This window comes from Patagioenas fasciata, chromosome 11 (assembly GCF_037038585.1).
Source record: "Patagioenas fasciata isolate bPatFas1 chromosome 11, bPatFas1.hap1, whole genome shotgun sequence".
NCBI classification, from domain to species: domain Eukaryota; kingdom Metazoa; phylum Chordata; class Aves; order Columbiformes; family Columbidae; genus Patagioenas; species Patagioenas fasciata.
In genome coordinates, this window is record NC_092530.1 from 4,095,258 (window position 1) to 4,112,820 (window position 17,563).

The 17,563-nt window shown below is 51.9% G+C and overlaps 1 protein-coding gene across 1 annotated transcript; it reads right to left on the minus strand.

Moving 5' to 3' along the window:
* Positions 1-15,556: 15,556 nt before the first annotated feature.
* LOC139828876 (olfactory receptor 14J1-like) lies at positions 15,557-17,157 on the minus strand. The gene is made up of 2 exons (XM_071813652.1): positions 17,148-17,157; positions 15,557-16,473 (listed from the first exon to the last, which is right to left on the minus strand). Exons 1-2 carry the CDS (start codon positions 17,155-17,157, stop codon positions 15,557-15,559), a joined length of 927 nt encoding a protein of 308 aa, XP_071669753.1.
* Between the last annotated feature and the right edge of the window lie 406 nt (positions 17,158-17,563).

A 17,563-nucleotide genomic window follows, 5' to 3' on the forward strand; every position in this document is an offset into this window, starting at 1 on the left:
TGAAGATCTGCACGTAGGACACCATGGTGAAAATGAAGCACATAAAAGGTAAACAGCAACTGACCACAAGAATCCCAAGTTCCCTGAGGCAGGTGTCTGAGCAGGAGAGCTTGAGGATCTGGGGGATTTCACAGAAGAACTGGTCCAGGGCATTGCCCTTGCACAGGGGCAGTGAAAATGTATTGGCCGTGTGCACCAGAGCATAGAGAAACCCAGTGGCCCAGGCAGCTGCTGCCATGTGGACACAAGCTCTGCTGCCCAGGAGGGTCCCGTAGTGCAGGGGTTTGCAGATGGCAACGTAGCGGTCGTAGGACATGATGGTGAGAAGAGAATACTCTGCTGTAGCACAGAAAAAGACAAAAAAGATCTGGGCAGCACATCCTGTGTAGGAGATGGCCCTGGTGTCCCACAGAGAGTTGGCCATGGACTTGGGGCCAATGGTGGAGATGAAGCCCAGGTCGAGGAGGGCGAGGTTGAGCAGGAAGAAGTACATGGGGGTGTGGAGGTGCTGGTCCCAGGCTATGGTGGTGATGATGAGGCCGTTGCCCAGGAGGGCAGCCAGGTAGATGCCCAGGAAGAGCCAGAAGTGCAAGACCTGCAGCTCCCGTGTGTCTGTGAACGCCAGGAGCAGGAACTGTGTGATGGAGCTGCTGTTGGACATCTGCAGCCTCTGGGCATAGGACACTGACAAGTTAGGGGAGATTTCTCTGAGCAAAGTCAAAGCCATTTCTCACACACCCTCCCCTGCTCCACACCCCCTTGTCCTTTTCCAGACCTTCCTCCAGCTCCGTGGCTGAGCCCTGGCTGGTGCTGGCTGGAGGTGCCGTGAGGAGCAGGGCCTGTGCCTGCTGGCTGCCGAGGAGTCAGCCCTGCTCTGCAGCAGGGGGCATGGGTACAGGGGGGCAGGGGACAGTCCTGGGGTTCAGCTTTGTCAGATGGAACCAAAACAGGTCTCATCCTTTCCTAAAAAGCATTTTCTCAGTTGCAGCCTCTCTGCACTTCTCCGAGGGGCTTCCAGATAACACAGAGAGGCTATAGGACACGTTTCCATCCTGGAGGGAAGCTCGCAGCTTGGAAGAAAACCTCAACGAGACAGACAAGGGTCCTGGGGAACACTCAGCTCACTCCCCAGCCCCACAGACTGCATTGCCCACACCCCAAAGGTCAGAGCAAAGCTGGGACACCTGTTCCCATGGACACACCTGCAGGAAAGGACCCACAAGATCAGGCTGTGACTCTGCAGCTGAAACTGCCATCCCCAGAGAGCCTGACAGCAAGAACAAGATCCCAACAGCAGTGACCCAGAGCAGGGGAGCAAGAAGGACAATGCGGTGAGGGTGGGTGTGAGAGAGGCCAGGGCAGAGGCAGCCGGGCACTCAGACAGCGTCACCCTTCCCCAGCTGTGCAGCCACCTCCCAGACACCAACATTGCCGGGCAGCTGCTCTCAGCCCCTGTGCTCTGCAGAGGAACTGGAGCTCTGGCTGGGGTGGTGAAGGGATGTCATGAGTCTTCTGGCAGATGTGCTGATCACTCAGAGTTGCAGTTCAGGAGTCTCAGTGACTTGTTTAAGCATGAGAGCTCATTTTCCTTTTATCCTTTTTTGCACGCCCCACCCCTTGAGAGAGGAAACTCAAAAGACAGGCTCTGGAAATCTGTGTCGTAATCCTTGTGTGGACCTTCTCTTAAGACATCCTGCTCTGCAGGACAGCCCTGGGCACTCCTGGGTGCTCACCTGGCTTCACAGCTGTTCAATATTGCCTGACAAGATCCCCTCCTTACAGATCCCACCAGCTGTGCCTGTGCCAGTTTTAGGAGATGCCTCCAGGAGCTACAGCTGCATTGCCCTGCACCCAGAGACTTACCATGGCAAGGGCTGCAAAGGTTTCTCCTCCAGTGAGCTCTCAGTCATCCTCCCAATCCTGACCACCTTTCATCTCTCTCTGCCTTGCTCGTCTCCCTGAGATCCCCAGGCAGAGCCCTCAGCCCTGCTGCGCTGTGCAGAGGAGCTGCTCCTGGGCAGAGCTGTCTCTCTGCAGCGCTGTCGCTTGCCAGGAGCTCCCTCTGTCCCAGGAGCCCAGCCCAGCTCAGCAGCACAGGAGCAGCCCAGGGCGCTTTAATGACCCCTCTGGTGGGTTTGGTGCTGAGTCCATGGACTTCACACCCTAGAGGAATTTGAAGAAGACAAAATCAGATCTAAACTTCAAATGATGTTGTAAGGTTAATGAATCCATTGAGGGACACAACTGAGAAACCATACCCAGGATCAGTTTGGACAGAAAACTTGAAACAGGGTAAGCAAGTAAAAGGTGGCTCTGATGCTGAGTAAACCTGGATGTGTTTCATTAACCAAAGGGCCAAGCCCTGAGCCCCAGCCCTGGGAAGGCAGATCCTGTCCCTCCCACGTTGCCCAGGGCCCTTCCTGGACAGTGTGATGTGGGGCTGTGCAAGGCCAAGGGCAGGACTGTGGTCCCACAGCTCCCAGGTTCCTGGCTGGGGACAAGGAGGCCATGAGGCCCCTGTGCTGGAAGGACAAGGTGTCTCCTCACAGGCATCAGAGGTGCAGACAACAGCCATAGCCAAGGGGAGAAGGAGCTCATGTCTGGTGGGGGCTTTCAGCCTCTTTACATCCCTTGATCATCTCCACCACAGCCTGTCCTGTGCTGTGGCATCCCCTGCACCTCTTTCCCTGCAGGCTGCAGACATCCCCCCTGCTGCCCCACCTTGCTCTTGTCTGAGCATCTTCCTTCCTTTGCTGAGATCGCTCCATCCTCCCCAGCTTTTCCTTTGAGCACAAAGCCTTGGGCTGATGCAGACTCCCTCTGCTGACCTGCTCCACCACAGCACTGCCCTTCCAGTCACATTCCGTTCTGCTCATGTCCAGCCTGGACCTCCCCAGCTGCACTTTGGGCCATTATTTCTTTCTCAAACTCTTTCCTGCTATTTAGAAAACCTCCACCACCTCTGAAACCACCCTTCAAGCACACTCAGGCTACTCCTGCACTGCTGCAGCCTCCCCAGCGCTGCTGGGCCAAAGCAGCCCAGGTCCCTCAGCATCCCACACCATGTGCACAAGGTACTGAACCTGCTTGGCAGAGCCCTGCACTCTCCAGTTCCTCGCTGCTTCTCCAAACTGGGAAGCCACACACTGGCACACCCCCGTGTGTGTGGGGTCACACCAGTGCTGAACCGAATGAGATGAGAACTCCAGGTATCTGGGTCCCCACGCTCCTCCTCATGCAGCCCCGTGTGCAGCTGCCTTGTTCATGGTGAGCGTTCACCACGGGCTTGTGTGGGGACCTTGGAGTGCCCAGGCCCTTCTCCTCAGGGTCATTGCTCAGCGTGTCAGGTCCTGCTGTGTCCTGATGGATGGGGTTATTGTCCCACCCTGATACAGAATTGGTCACTTCATCTTGTCAATATTCAGAGTTTTCTGATGGGTAAATACCAGATGCGAGGAGCTCTGCCTGGGGACAGACAATGTTACCTAAGAGCTGAGGAGTCAGCATGAGAGGGTTGAACAACATGGGCAATGTTGTGGTCGCTGGACGTCAGCTACTGACTCACTGGTCATCAAGAGGAATTAGATGAAGCCTCCTTCAGACAAATGAAAGAAGGCTCGTGTTTCCAGGGCCATGTCCTTGTGGCAGACCTGAGATATCCCAATATCTGCAAGGTATCATCATCCAGGAGGGTTTGGAAATCAATGACAACATCTTCCTGACATGGTTGTCTGAGGAGTCAGTGGGGTGAGGTGCCCTGTGGGACTTCACACTTACAAACCAGAAAGAGTTGGTCAGGATGGAACAGTCAGGGGTGGGAAAGTGGAGCTGAGGCTCCTGGGAGATGATCACAAAGCCAAGAGCAGGATTTCAGGAGAGCAAGCTTTGGCCTGCTGAGGGACCTGTTTGGGTCGTATGGGTATGACCTTGGTGTCTGCAGAGTGCTTTTCTCTCACATCTCCTCCCTCCTCTCTCCCACCTGCTGTTGTGCAGCGTTTTTTACCCTTTCTCAAATACAATATCCCAGAGGTGCTGCCAGCATCACTGAGTGGCTCAGATTTGGCAAGGAGTGGGTCCATCTTGGAGCAGCTGAAATCGGCTCTGTCTGACGTTGGTCAAACTCCTGTTGTCTTCTCAGAGAGGTGACAACTGTAGCACACCCACACTCACCCCCAGTTCCAAGACTTTGCCATGTAAACCCAATATAAGGTGACAATGTTTTGGGTGTTATAATCTATTTGATCATGGAGAAGAAATAGAAAAGATCTTTTGTTGGCAACTCAAGGAAGTCACCAGTCAATGAGCAGGTTCCTATGGGGAACTGTAATTGTTCTACCATTCACTGGCCAGGCAAAACTGCAGATGCCAACAGTCCAGAGGATCTTGGGCCAACTGCTTAAAATGTCAGCCTGGTGGGCCAACAAGAGTGATTCTCACGTGGATCTGGAACTGGGAAACAAGGAAGGGCTGGTGAGGGATGTGAACATCAGTGTCCACCTTGGCTGTTGTGACCAGGAAACAGCGGGGGTCCCAGGCACCAGAGGGGAGGGAGGAAGGCCAGCAGCAGAGCACAGGCTGGTGGGCTACAGAGGAGAAGACTTTGACATACTGGGGGACGGCAGGCGAGGTGGTGACATGGAAGTAAATCTGAAGGGTGAAGGAGCTCAGGAAATATGGCAGGCCTTACAGGACAGCCTGCTCCTAAGCTCGAGAATGATCTCTCCAAGTACCCATGAAAAGAAGCATTTAACTCGTGAGGCTGCTTGTCTGAACTGATGGAGCTCCAGGGCACAAAGGCAGCACACAGGAGGTGGAAGCATGGGAAGCTGCAAAGGAGGAATTTAGAAACCTTGTCCATGGATGTTGGAATGATGCCAAAGCTGCCCTGGACTTGATACCTGCAGGGGAGGCTGAGGGCAGCAAGATGACACAGCTTGCTTACACTAAAAGAATAGACCACGGTAATATTAACCTGCTGCTGAACTTCACAAGAGTAGAATTAGACAGGATTGAGGTACTTCATGGCTTCTTTTCCTGCATCTTCACCAGCAAGGTCTCCCAGGCCTTTGTTCCTGAAGGCAGGAGTCTGGAGAACACCCAGCAGTGTATGGGGCTCAAGTCAGGGGTGACCTGAGCAAACTCAGACACCATTACAGAACAGGAGATGGGTCACTTGACCAGCTCCCTGAACACAAGTGTCACAGTGCTGTGGCACCTGAGATTCCCAGGAACACCCACATTTTGGTCCAGAGGAGTGTGATTCCTCTTGAGGTGTCCTGGACTATCTCCTTATTCACATGGTGATTTAGGTACCAACTTTCTGACATATTCAGTCTTTTTCAGGAGACGCTCCACATCAATATGAACTGGAGGCTGCTGATACCACCTGTTCTGGAAACGGATGGAAGGGCAAGCAGGGAAGGAAATAGAAGAATTCTGGATTTATTGTTATTGATTTTGGAAATGCTCTCTGTTTGGCTATTCCTGAAATCTCCTTCATCATCCACACCAGACTTGAAGCCTTTAGGAAAATGATGCACAGTGGATTGGAATGGAAGAGCATTTTCTATGTTAATGAGCCCTCTGCTGCCATGATCCTGAACTGCAGCTACTGAAAGAATGAACAAACCTCTGATGAAGTGAAAGGCAGAAACAAATCCAAGTTTCTGAGGGTGTGTGGGACCCCATGAAGGGCCATCAGTGACACAGCTGTGAAGAAAACAACCAGTGCAGGTCCCTGTCCGTGGGGGCCGGTGAAGGAAAGACTTGGAGACACTGGTTACAGGTGGTGAGGGCCATGTGGAGGTGGCTCTGATGCCATGTCAGCCTTTGACGCTTGTTCATCACCAGAATGGCTGAGCCCTGACCCCTGGGACCTGGTAGATTTTTCTCCAATGTTTTTCAAGGCTTTTCCTGTGGTCACTGTGAGTGTTTTGTGTTTTGGAGTGGGTTTTATGTCAAGTGCTGTTGCTTTAACTGCAAGGCTCTGGTTTTCTGTGGAGTTGGAAATGCCTGTGAGTTCCTCACAACTCATCCAGCTTCTTTCATACACCTCGCAATGGCCACCAATCTCCTCAATGTCCCAGTCCCACACTTGCTTGAATCCTCTCTTTGGATCCATACCCATCACTCCAGGAGGTTCATGCATCCACCAGGTTTATGGATGATTCCTGGGGTGCATCTCAGTGTGTGCAGTGTGAGAGAGGAGCAGAGCAGAGCAGGGTCAGCCCTGACCCTCTCCCACACCTACACATGTCCAATCACCGCTGCTCAGGCCTCCTGCTCTTCAGAAGAGGCTCTCTCAATCAACACCCCCACGTCTTTTTCTGACAGCAGCTTTCCAGCCGCTCTTCCCCAAGCCTGTACTGTTGCAGGAGGTTGTTATGACCCATCTGCCTGACCCAGCACTTGGCCTCATAGAAACTCAGACAACTGGCCTCAGTCAGCCAAGATCCCTCTGTATGGCCTTCCCAACCTCCAGCAGATTAACATTCCAACCCAACTTGGTGTCATCTACAAACTTACTGAGATTGCCCTTGATCACCTCATCCAGATCATTGATAAAGAGATTAAAAAGAACTGTCCCCGATACTGAGTCCTGGGGGCACCACTCACCATTAAAGACATGGTGATGAGGCACTTGACCAGCATCTTGAACCACGATATCAGCATGCCCTGTGTCCTGAGATTCCTAGGAACATCTAATCTTGAAGAGCAGAGCATGTGAGTCGTCACTGGGTGTCTGGGCTCATCTCCTGACCAATGTGGTGCTTCAGGCTGTGAAGACAATCAAAACCAACTCTTTTACTGGGGTAGTTCCATTTTGCATGTGTCATGCAAGGGAAAACGAAAGCAGCTCAGAACTCCAGTCTCTGCTGCACTATAAGGTTTGATACCCCATCCATAAGTACACACCTAAGTGGTTCAGATGAAGGGTGGTCTGGGAAAAGTCACTCTTTTCCTCCCCAGGTGCATGGACACTGCTCATGTGCCTCTGCAGAGAGTGGCAGGAGCTGGATCCCCTTCTCAGGACAGACTCCTTCCAGGAGAGACACAGACACAGGGGGAACTCATCAGGTTTTTATGGTATTTCACTTGGCATCAGTTTTTATGTATTTAGTACTTTGCTGTGACTACTCTTTCTGCAAGGATGATCATAAAAAGACAACCATTTAGTAAGACATGGTCATAAAGGGGCTGTTATGGACAAGAAATCTCACTATGAGCCCTGGAGGGAGCAAGAAAGTTTATAATAAGTACCAGCAAGTACCAAGAAGCTCAAGGCCTCTTCTGAAGGGTGAGAGACCCTGAGCAGCCATGATTGGCCACGTGTGGTGTGGGAGGGTCAGGGATGTGAGGTAGAAAAGGGTGATGGGTGATGATTACAGCATACCCTACAACCAGGTCTGAGCCTGCAAGTGGAATATGGCTGATATCTGCGGGTGGAGGAGGAATACGAGGAAGATTTTTTGGGGGGTTATGGAGAGAAAGAAGGCTTCTCTTGGACTACTATATGGCTGTGCCATTTCCATCTTGTGGGCATGGCTGTGCCTGGGAGATGGAGAATGGCTGCTGCTGGGGTGTTTGTGCTCAGTCACGGCCCATGAGCTGACCCTGCTCTGCTCCTCTCTTACACTGCCCACACTTGGATGGTCCTCAGGAATCATCCATGAGCCTGGAGGAAGCACCAACATCCTGGAGTGTTGATGCATTACTGGAGGACAAGAGTGAAAGGTCTGAGAGACACATGGGAGTGCAGGAAGAGAGTGGTCTATTGGTCTACGCGTAGCAGTAAGTGTTAAAGGCAAGAAAAAGACCAGAAAATCATGGTCTGGTCATGGTAATGTGGTCTATACTGATTTTTGTTTTTTATTTAAGGGCAGTAGAAGAAGGAATGTGTGCATTTCAGTGTTTGGGCATGGATCCAAATTGAGGATTCAAGCAAGTTTGGGACTGGGACAGCTCAGGTGATTCAGGAACACTGCCAGGTCTGTGAAAGAAGCTGGATGGGTTGTGAGGAACTCACAGGCATAGAAAACTCCTCAGAAAACCAGAGCCTTATGGTATAAGTAACAGCACTTGGCACTCACCACCCACCACTCAAAACACAAATAGACTCACACAGACCACAGGCAGAGCCTTGAGAAACCTTTGAGAGAAAAGGTCTCCTTTGCCAGGCCCTAGGGATCAGGGCCACCTCCACATCGCCCTCACCACCTGTGACCGTTGTCTCCAGGCTTTTCCTTCACCAGCCTCCAGGGACAGGGACCTGCACTGGTTGTTTCCTCCACAGCTGTGTCAGTGATGGCCCTTCATGGGGTCCCACACACCCTCAGAAACTTGGGGTTTGCTTCTGCCTTTCACTTCCTTAGAGGTTTGTTCATTCTTTCAGCAGCTGCAGTTCAGGATCACGGCAGTAGAGGGCTCATCAAAACCTATAATGTCTTTAGAGTGCAAGGCTCTGTGCACTATTTTCATAAATGTTTCAGGTCTGGTGGGGATGATCAGAGAGATTTCAAGACTGTAGCCAAACAGAGAGCATTTCCATAAAAGCTGAAATAAAGCAGTATTTCTTCAATTTACTTCCTCCCTCTTCCCTCCTTTCCAGAATAGGTGGTATCAGCAATCTCCAATAAATACCGACCTAGAGAATCTCCTGATAAAGACTGAATGTGTCAGAAAAGTGGGTGCCTAAAACACCGCTTGAGTAACGAGACAGGTCAGGACACCTCAAGAGGAATCACACAACTCTGGACCAAGACGTGGATGTTCCTGGGAATCTCAGGTGCCACAGAGCAGTTATATTTGTGTTCAGGGAGCTGGTCAAGTGACCCGTCTCCTGTTCTGTAATGGTGTCTGAGTTTGCTCAGGTCACCCTGACTTGAGCCCCATCCACTGCTGGGTGTTCTCCAGACTCCTGCCTTCAGGAACAAAGTCCCAGGAGACCTTGGTGATGAAGATGGAGGCAAAGAAGCCATGAAGCACCTCAGAAAAATTGTCTGATGACACCAGGTTGGGTGGGAGTGTTGATCTGTTGGAGGTTGGGAAGGCCATACAGAGGGATCTGGACCAGCTGGGTCTTTGGGCTGAGGCCAATTGTCTGAGGTTTAACAAGGCCAAATGCTGTGTCCTGTACTTGAGTCACAACAACCCCAGGCAGTGCTACAGGCTTGGGGAAGAACAACTGGAAAATTGCCTGGTAGAGAGCGATCTGGGGGTGTTGATCGACAGAGCTGAACATGAGCCAGTGTATACCCAGGTGGCCAAAAAGGCCAACAGCATCCTGGCTTGTATCAGGAATAGTGTGGCCAGGGGGATGAGAGAAGTGATTGTGGAACTGGGGAGGCCGCACCTTGACTCCTGTGTTCAGTTTTGAATCCTCCATCACAAGAAGGACATTGAGGCACTCGAGAGAGTGCAGAGGATGCAACGAAGCTGCTGAGGGCCTGGAGCACAAGTGTGATGATGTTACGGTTTAAGGCAAGGCAGCAATTGAGGGAACTGGGGCTGTCAAGCCTGGAGAACAGGAACTGAGGGGAGACCTTCTCGTTCTCTGCAGTGCCTGAAAGGAGGTTGGGGCATGGGAGATGTTGTTCTCTTCTGCCAAGGAGCAAGTGATGGGACAAGAGGAAATGGTCCCAAATTGCACCAGAGGAGGTTAAGATTGGATATTAGGAAAAAAAATATTAGCAAAAAGGGTTTTCAGGCATTGTAATTGGCTGCCCAGGACAGTGCTGGAGTCACCATCCATGCGGGGGTTTAAAAGGAGTATAGATGAGGTTCTTAGGGACATGGTTTAGTGCTGGGGTGAGGTTATGTTTGGACTCAGTGATCCAGAGAGTCTCTTCCAACTGAAATGTTTCTATGATTCTATGATTGCAACTGGAAAATTCTTCTGTCACTTCTTCACACACCTGCCTCCTTACCCATACTCCTGAAACTTCTCTAATTAGGTACACAAGTCTTGAATACCAGATGTAAATGATGAAAGCGACATGGTCTGTCATTCTTGTTTGATACCTGCCAGTCCCAGGCAAACACCTCAGGTACGGGGGGGCCTCTCAAGGTTTGCACTGGGTGCTTATAGTGAGACCATGGAGCTCAGCCCGAAAACCGGAGAACGCCCCTCAAAACTTGAAAACCAAACCCACCCAACAACAACAACAACAAAAAGAACTAAAATCTTCACACCCTATTTTTTAATAAGATGAAATAATTCAATCTTTCCAGTAAAATGTCTGTGGAATTTCTATCCTGCCAAAATATGAATTTTCAGAATGTGTATGGACTGTGGGAGATGAAACATTGGCCTTTCCCTGTGCTTGCATTGCCAGAACTCTGTCTATCATGATGTGTATTTAATCCCCTGAGCATCCAGGAGTTTCTCCCTGTCCTTATCCAGCTCACCATGTCTGAACTCATCTCTTCAGAAGCCAGTCTGCACATTTGCACTTTCCATGGCTCCCCAGAGGTTCTTCACCTCTCACTCTTTGCTCCTTCAGAGCCTCTCAGCTCTCACTCTGCTTTGAGCTTCAGGCAGGTAAAGTCTTTCAGCAGTTGCTCTCGTACTCCCTACAGGCAACTCTTCAATTATGGCAATGGTCCTCGCTGGAAACTGCTTAATTTAACCATAGAACTGAGAAACACCATTAAGTTCTGTTGTGTTTTTTGTTTTGTTTCCTCTAATTAAAAATTCCCCCGGTGCCTGTTTACTTGCAGTTCTCTGAGGAAATATGAAATAATTCCTGCAAAGAAGCTGTAACAATGAGGTGCAAACTTCAGTGCGGAATCTGATGTAAAGAAATGTGCTGTAAATCCCAGGGCCAATGAGCAGAACAGGGAGTTTGGGGAGCTGATTATAGATTTCCTGCTAACAATTTGAGTAGAGAAACATTCTTCACAGGAACTGCTCTGTTTATTTGACACCTTTTAGGTCTCCTCCTCTGCCTGTATTTTTTAATTTTCTTGTTCCTCCCCTTATTCTTTCTCACAAAACCTTTCCAAGGGAAAGATTCCTTGAATCACACAGTAACTCAGGTTGAACATCATCTTGTCTCACTGTCCTGCTCAGGGCAGGGTGAACCAGGTGAGGTTGTCCAAGGCCTCTGCCCAGCTTTGCACCATCCACAAAGGAGTTGAAGGTTCACTCCGTCACATCAAAGAGGGGAAAATAAAGACGTTCAACAGTGTTGGCCAAAGTGCTGGTCCATGAGGGATTCCACTGGTAACTGGTCTACGGGGCACTTCTACCACTGGTGACATTTTGGCTCTATGGGGTCTACACATGCTGTATAAAATGCTGTATAAAAGGATGTGCTCATGTTTTTGTGACAGTAGTGTATTGAAAAATTAAAATGTCATGAGTTTGCCAGTTTAAGAGTTGGGGCGTTCAGCTGGAGAAGAGAGGCTCCTGGGAGACCTTATTGCAGCCTTTCTGGACTGAAAAGCGGTCGATAAGAACGATGGGGACAGACTTTTGAGCAGGGCCTGTTGCGATAGGACAAAGGGCGATGGTTTAAACTAGAAGAGGGGAGAGTCAGGGAATGAAATGAGAAGAGATGTTTTACACTGAGGGTGGTAGAACACTGGGACAGGGTTCCCAGAGAGATGGTGGATGAACCGTCCCTGGAGACATCCCAGGCCAGGCTGGACGGGGCTCTGAGCAACCTGAGCTGGTGAAGATGTCCCTGATCACCGAAGGGAGTTGGGCCACATGGGCTGTGAATGTCACTTCCAACTCAAACTACTTTGTGATTCTAGGATTCAGTGGCAGGAAAGACTGGATGCATCAATGCTTGATAACCAGAAAAGGTCTTGTCTGGCAGCTTCACCCAGCAGCTCTCCCCACCCGAGTGGAGAGCTGACCCACTTCTGTACAACCAACCCTGCCCCTGCCCCACAGTGCCCAGAGAATGCTGCCCAGGGCCCCCAGGATGGGGATGCTGTGAAGGGGATCCCCCCTCAGAAAGTCAGGGAGAGTTGCAGGGCACAAAGATGATGAAGGGAGTGGAGCATGTCCCATGTGAGGAGGTGATTCTGGTGCCATTTTGAGCCCTGAGGTGATTCTGGCACCACTATTTTGAGTCAGTTTGGGGGTCACTCCCTTGTTCTCCTCTCTGCCCTGGGGAGACCACACCTGGAATATTGTGTCCAGTTGTGGCTCCTCAGCTCCAGAAGGACAGGGAACTGCTGGAGAGAGTCCAGCGCAGCCACCAAGATGCTGAAGGGAGTGGAGCATCTCCCGTGTGAGGAAAGGCTGAGGGAGCTGGGGCTCTGGAGCTGGAGAAGAGGAGACTGAGGGCTGACTCATTCCTGGGGATCAATATGGAAACGGGGAGTGTCAGGAGGATGGAGCCAGGCTCTTCTGGGTGACAACCAGTGACAGGACAATGGGCAATGGGTGCAAACTGGAACACAGGAGGTTCCACTGAGAAAGGAGAAGAAACTTGTTCCTGGTGAGGGTGTCAGAGCCTGGCCCAGGCTGCCCAGGGAGGTTGTGGAGTCTCCTTCTCTGCAGACATTCAAACCCGCCTGGACACCTTCCTGTGGAACCTCAGCTGGGTGTTCCTGCTCCATGGGGGGATTGCACTGCATGAGCTTTCCAGGTCCCTTCCAACCCCTCACATTCTGGGATTCTGGGATTAGTGAGGGGTTACTGGGAACACTGGTGGGGTTGCTGGAATCACTGGGGGGTTGCTGGGATGGTTACTGGCAACACTAAGAGGATTTGTAGAGGATTTGTATTGGCAGCACTGGGAGGTTTACTGGGAGCACTGGGAGGTTTTCTGGGAACACTGTGGGTTTTCTTGCAGGCTTACTGGGAACAATGGGGGTTGCTGGGATCACTGGAGAGGTTAGTGAGGGGTTCCTGGGAGCACTGGGAGGGTTACTGGGAACATTGGGGGTTGCTGGGAGTATAGTGGGAGCACTAGGTGGTTACTGGGAGCACTGGGGGGGTTTGCTGAGAGCACTGGTAGAGTTATTGGGAATGTTATGGGAACACTAGAGGGATTAGTAGGAGTTTATTGGGATCACTGAGAGGGCTACTGGGAGCAATGGGGGTTGTTGGGTGGTTACTGGCAGCACTGGGAGGGTTACTGGGAACACTAGGAGGATTAGTGCAGGGTTATTGGGATGACTGGGAGGGGTACTGGGAACACTCAAAGTATTAGTGGGGGGTCACTTGAAACACTGTGAGGGTTAGTAGGAGCCCTGTGCGGCCTTGCTGGGAACACTGAGGGGGTTGCTGGGGGCACTGGGAGGGTTACTGGGAACACTGGGGTTTGCTGGGGAGTTACTGGGAGCAGTAGGTGGTTACTGGGAGCACTGGTAAGGTTACAGGGAGGGTTACTGGGAACACCAGGAGAACTAGAGGGTGGTTTCTGGGAACAGTGGGAGGGTTACTGGGAGCACTGGGGGTTTACTGGGAGTTCTTGCAGGATTACTGGGAACAATGGGGGTTTCTGGGAGCACGGGGTGAGTTACTGGGAACATAGGCAGTTGGTGGGGCCTTACTGGGAGCACTAGGTTGTTACTGGGAGCACTGTGAGGGCTTCATGGGAGCACTGGGTGGGTTACTGGGAGCATTTGGGTTCATTGGCAGTTATTGGAGGATTACTGGGAAAGATATTGGGAGCACTGGGGGGTTGCTGGGAGTTATTGAAGGATTAGTGGGAACAATGGGGGTTGCTGGGAGCACTGGAGGGGTTTTTGGGGGGTTACTGGGAGCACTGGGACTGGTTACTGGGAACAGTCGGAGTTGCTGAGGGCTGACATGAAAGCAGTAGGTGGTTACTGGGATCAGTGGGAGGGCTAGCGGGGGATTACTGGGAGCAATGAGGGGTTGCTGGGGTTCACTGCGAGCACTGGGGGGGCTGGTGGGAGCACTGGGACTTTTAATGGGAGGATTACTGGAAACAGTAGGATGGTTAGTGGGGGGTTAATGGGAACACTACATGGTTACTGGGAGCACTGTGGGGGTTTGCTGAACATTCCCTCTGTCACATCATTCAGGGGCCCAGGCTTGGGGCCGTGACACCTCCCTGGGAGCCTGTTCAGTGTCCAGCACCTCTGGGTGAAGAACCTTTTCCTCATGTCCCACTGACCCTCCCTGGCACATCTTCTGCCATTCCCTGGGCTCTGTCACTGTCACAGAGAAGAGCTCAGCCCTGCCCCTCCTGCTCCTGCTGGGGAACCTGCAGTCCCATGAGCTCTGCCCTCAGTCTGCTCTGCTCCAGCTGAACAAACCCAGGGACTTCAGCCACTCCTCATACGGCTTCCCCTCCAAACCTTCACCAAATTTGTAGCCTCTTCTGGACACTCTCCAGTAGCTTTATCTCCTTTTCTCTTGTGTCCCCAGCCCTGCACACCGTGAATGTTGCAGGTGAGGCCGCCCCAGCGCAGAGCAGAGCGGGACAATCCCCTCCCTGCCCGGCAGGCCGTGCTGTGCTGGATGCACCAGGACATGGGTCCCTCTTGGCTCCAGGGACACTGGTGGCTCTTGTTCAATTTCCTGTTGACCAGAACTCCCAAATCCCTCTCTGCAGAGCTGCTCTCCAGCATCTTGACCCCCAGTCTGTCTGTACAACCAGGGTTGACATGTCCCAGGTACAAAATGGCACCCCAGAATATCTGACAGCTTTGGTGCTCACTTGGGTTCATCTCACCTCATGTGCATGATGTTCATGCTCACATTTCATCTGTACAATGCACACATGGACTTCTGACCTACCCATTTAGGGTCTTTCCAAGGAGGGACAAAGAACCTCTCTGAACTGGGGCGAGGGGTCTGGGCTGGAAATGAAGGTTGTGAGGGATTAGTCCATGCTGATTGGGGCAGATTCCATGAAGTGTCCAGCACCCACAAGCACAGCCCAGCCCCTGCTCAGCTGGTCCTGCAGGTCTCTGGCAGGAGGCCTGGCTGTGAGAGGACACTGCTGTGTGCCAGCCCTGCACACACACAATATTCAACTGTACAATGGTGTTTGCATCTGTGGCCACTTTTGTGGGAATGTTCTTGAGATAAGCTTAGTAAGAAGACATAAACCTTCTGGCCCTGCCCATAGGAGATCACCTTTCTATCCGGAAAGGCTGTTGTGAGTCCAGCTCTGTCACAGCAGTGCCCATTGCCTGTCCCTGCCTGCGCTCACAGGACTGACACACAGCAGGACGGGGACCAAGCTGCCAGAGCACTCAGGCCTTGCACCAACACAAGGGATGAGAAGGAGAGTGTGGGAGTGGAACCAGAACAGCTCTGGAAGAACAAGCGCTGCTGCTCCCTGGCAGTGCTGCCATGATGGACTCTTTTCCTCTCCACCCACCGCAGGAACTGTCCCTGCAGCTCCAAACAGGCCCTGGGGAAAGGATCTCAGGAAAAAATAGATGCTGCAAGGCCTTTTAATTTGTTGAAACACCCATAGAGCACAACTTCTCATTCACACTGCCCCCCAGTAAGCAAAGAAGACAGTGAATTGGAAAGGGGATTACAATATTACCATATGTGAAAAACCACAAGCAGCAACAAAAAATACAGAAGACAGGCTGGGCCTACAACAATTTACACTATAACTGTTAAACAGAAGATGATGGGCAGTTTATAGCTATAAGGAAATAATCCAGTCATCAGTTTACTCAGGGCATCCTTGAGCTCCGTGTTCCTCATGCTGTAGATGAGGGGGTTCACTGCTGGAGGCACCACCGAGTACAGAACAGACACCACCACGTCCAGGGATGGAGAAGAGATGGAGTGGGGCTTCAGGTTGGCAAACGTGGCAGTGGTGACAAAAAGGGAGACCACAGCCAGGTGAGGGAGGCAGGTGGAAAAGGCTTTGTGCCGTCCCTGCTCAGAGGGGATCCTCAGCACGGCCCTGAAGATCTGCACATAGGACACCACAATGAACACAAAACACATGAAAACTAAACAGGCACTAAAGACAATAAGTCCAGATTCCCTGAGGTGTGAGCAGGAGAGCTTGAGGATCTGGGGGATTTCACAGAAGAACTGGCCCAGGGCATTGCCCTTGCACAGTGGCAGTGAAAATGTATTGGCCGTGTGCAGCAGAGCATTGAGAAACCCAGTGGCCCAGGCAGCTGCTGCCATGTGGACACAAGCTCTGCTGCCCAGGAGGGTCCCGTAGTGCAGGGGTTTGCAGATGGCAACGTAGCGGTCGTAGGACATGACAGTGAGAAGCAAATATTCTGCTGAAATGAAAAAGACAAAGAGAAAGAGCTGGGCAGCACATCCTGTGTAGGAGATGGCCCTGGTGTCCCAGACGGAATTGCCCATGGACTTGGGGACAATGGTGGAGATGGAGCCCAGGTCGAGGAGGGCGAGGCTGAGCAGGAAGAAGTACATGGGGGTGTGGAGGTGCTGGTCCCAGGCTATGGTGGTGATGATGAGGCCGTTGCCCAGCAGGGCAGCCAGGTAGATGCCCAGGAAGAGCCAGAAGTGCAAAAGCTGCAGCTCCTGTGTGTCTGAGAACGCCAGGAGAACGAACTGGGTGATGGAGCTGCTGTTGGACATTTGCTGCCTGTGGGCATGAGGACCTGTCATAGGAGGAAAGGACACTAATGGTTTAGATGAGACTTCTCTGGAGGAAACCAAAGCAATGCCCCACAGACCCCCCCACAAAGAAGCATTTTTCTTTTTCCAGGAGAACGTCCTGTCTGGAACCCTCGCCGGTGCTTGATGAGTGTGCAATGAAGAGCAGGGTCTCTGCCCAGGGGCTCTTGAGCAGTCAGCCTGACCCTGTGTGATTGGGTGGGTAGGGGCCAGTCCTGGGGTTCAGCTTTGTCAGCTGGAACCGCTCCTGGTGCAGAAGGGACTGTCAGCATCTGTACCCCCAGGCCTGAGAAACTGAGTTGGAGAGGTTTGGTGTTTCTACAGCTCCTTCTGCCCTCCCACCCTGGGGAGTGTTCTTGGGTGTCAGAAACCCTCAGCATTTCTGCTGCACTCAGGGAGAACAGAGCGAGACCTATGAGACCAGAGGATGCCTGTGGGTCGGTGCAGAGTGAGGGCAGCTGCTCTGTTCCTCTGTCTGGCTCCAGCTGCCCTGGGCTGGCACCATTCTGAGATAGAGCCTGATCACACTCCCATGTTACCCTGAAAAGCCACCAGGCACTGCTGAGAACAGAGGGATCCATCTCACACCATGACATGTCTCGCCCTTTCCTGAGGTCTCAGCACCCAACATTTAGCCCAGGACACACACAACTTTGTTTCAGAAACCAAACACACCGATAACACACAGATGCTGTAGGACAGGTTTGCATCCTGGGTGGAAGCTCACAGCTTGGAAGGAAACCTTAACGAGACAAACAAGAGTCCTAATGATAGCATTTGATTCAGGGAGACTCAGCTCATTCCGCAGCCCCAGAGACTGCATTGCCCACAGCCCCACAGGGCAGAGCAAAGCTGGGACACGTGTTCCCATGGACACACCTGCAGGAAAGGACCCACAAGATCAGGCTGTGACTCTGCAGCTGAAACTCCCATCCCCAGAGAGCCTGACAGCAAGAACAAGATCCCAACAGCAGTGACCCAGAGCAGGGGAGCAAGAAGGAC